Below are 1,030 nucleotides of genomic sequence, written 5' to 3'. Positions count from 1 at the left end.
CCAAAGCCGCGGCCAACTTCTGCGGGGTGGCTCCAGGGGCCGGGGGAGAGAGTCCTTGGCTCTGCAGCCTCCTGGGAGTGGCCTCCCGACTTCCCCCCAAGTGTAAGGTTCTGCTGCGCCCCCGCCCCGTTGGCCGCAGGCCACATGCCCTCGGCCCCCAGGGGCACCGCGAGCCCTTGGCAGTGCGGCTTTATGGGCCCCCTTTAAGGCCGGCGGAGGCATCTCCCGGGCAGCGTGAGGAGTCCCGTGAGAGCGGCGGTATCGCCTCCGCGCGGATCCCTCCGCGGGGTTATCTCGCCTCCATCTCGCTCCCTCTCCGCGCAGTGGCGTGGTGCGAAAATGCCTCGCCGGGGCGCACCGGGGCGGCAGCCTCGGCGGCGAGAGCGGTGGGAGGGGGCCGCGGGGGGGGCGAGGTGAGAGGTGGCGACGGGCAGAGGGTTGTTTTTTTTTTTCCTTTTCCCTCCAGAGCGGGGGTTTGTAAATCGAAGCCAAAGAGTGTCCCGTGGGCCGGGCGCACTTTTTTTCTTGTCCCGGTGTGCAGAGGGCCGCCTGGTGCAGAGAGGAAACAGTGGAGGCAGCGGGGCAGGTCACCCGGGGCGTCGGCGATTATATTGCGGCCGAGCCGGCGCGCGCAGGGAGAGGCCGGGTGGGCGGTGAGCGCGGGGACTGGGGGAGGCCCCGCGACCCACAGGGGAGGCGGCGCGAGGCCGAGGCGGCGGGGCCCGCAGCCGGGCATGAGCGCCCAGTAGCCGAGCGCCCGCGGCGGCCGAGCCTCAGAGGCGACGCGCGGGCGGGCAGCGGCGGCAGCAGCAGCAGCGGCGTAACTCGGCGGCTCGGCGACGCGAGCAGCGGCCCCAGAGGTCCCCGCGGCATCCGGCTGGGCCCAGGGGCGTCCTCTCGTTTCCGCGCGCTCGCCCAGGGCCGCCATCTTTCACCTCGGAATCCCCCCCCCGCCGCCCCCAATGACTCGTACTTTCGAGAACCGTCCCCGTACCCAAGTAACAAGGGGGCGGGGAGGCCCTTAATCCCA

The 1,030-nt window shown here is 71.7% G+C and overlaps 1 protein-coding gene across 1 annotated transcript in view; it reads left to right on the top strand.

Annotated features, from left to right (window-relative positions):
* The first annotated feature begins 339 nt into the window (after positions 1–339).
* Positions 340–1,030, top strand: part of HOXD8 (homeobox D8) — a 3,087-nt gene continuing 2,396 nt past the window's right edge. Inside the window, exon 1 of the mRNA XM_014446382.2 lies at positions 340–413. Coding sequence (XP_014301868.2) covers positions 340–413 — 74 coding nt within the window. The remainder of the gene's footprint in view (positions 414–1,030) is intronic.

This window comes from Myotis lucifugus, unplaced genomic scaffold, assembly GCF_000147115.1.
Source record: "Myotis lucifugus unplaced genomic scaffold, Myoluc2.0 scaffold_5, whole genome shotgun sequence".
NCBI classification, from domain to species: domain Eukaryota; kingdom Metazoa; phylum Chordata; class Mammalia; order Chiroptera; family Vespertilionidae; genus Myotis; species Myotis lucifugus.
The sequence above is the reverse complement of the archived record's forward strand: the minus strand, read 5'-3'. Positions and strand labels throughout refer to the sequence as shown.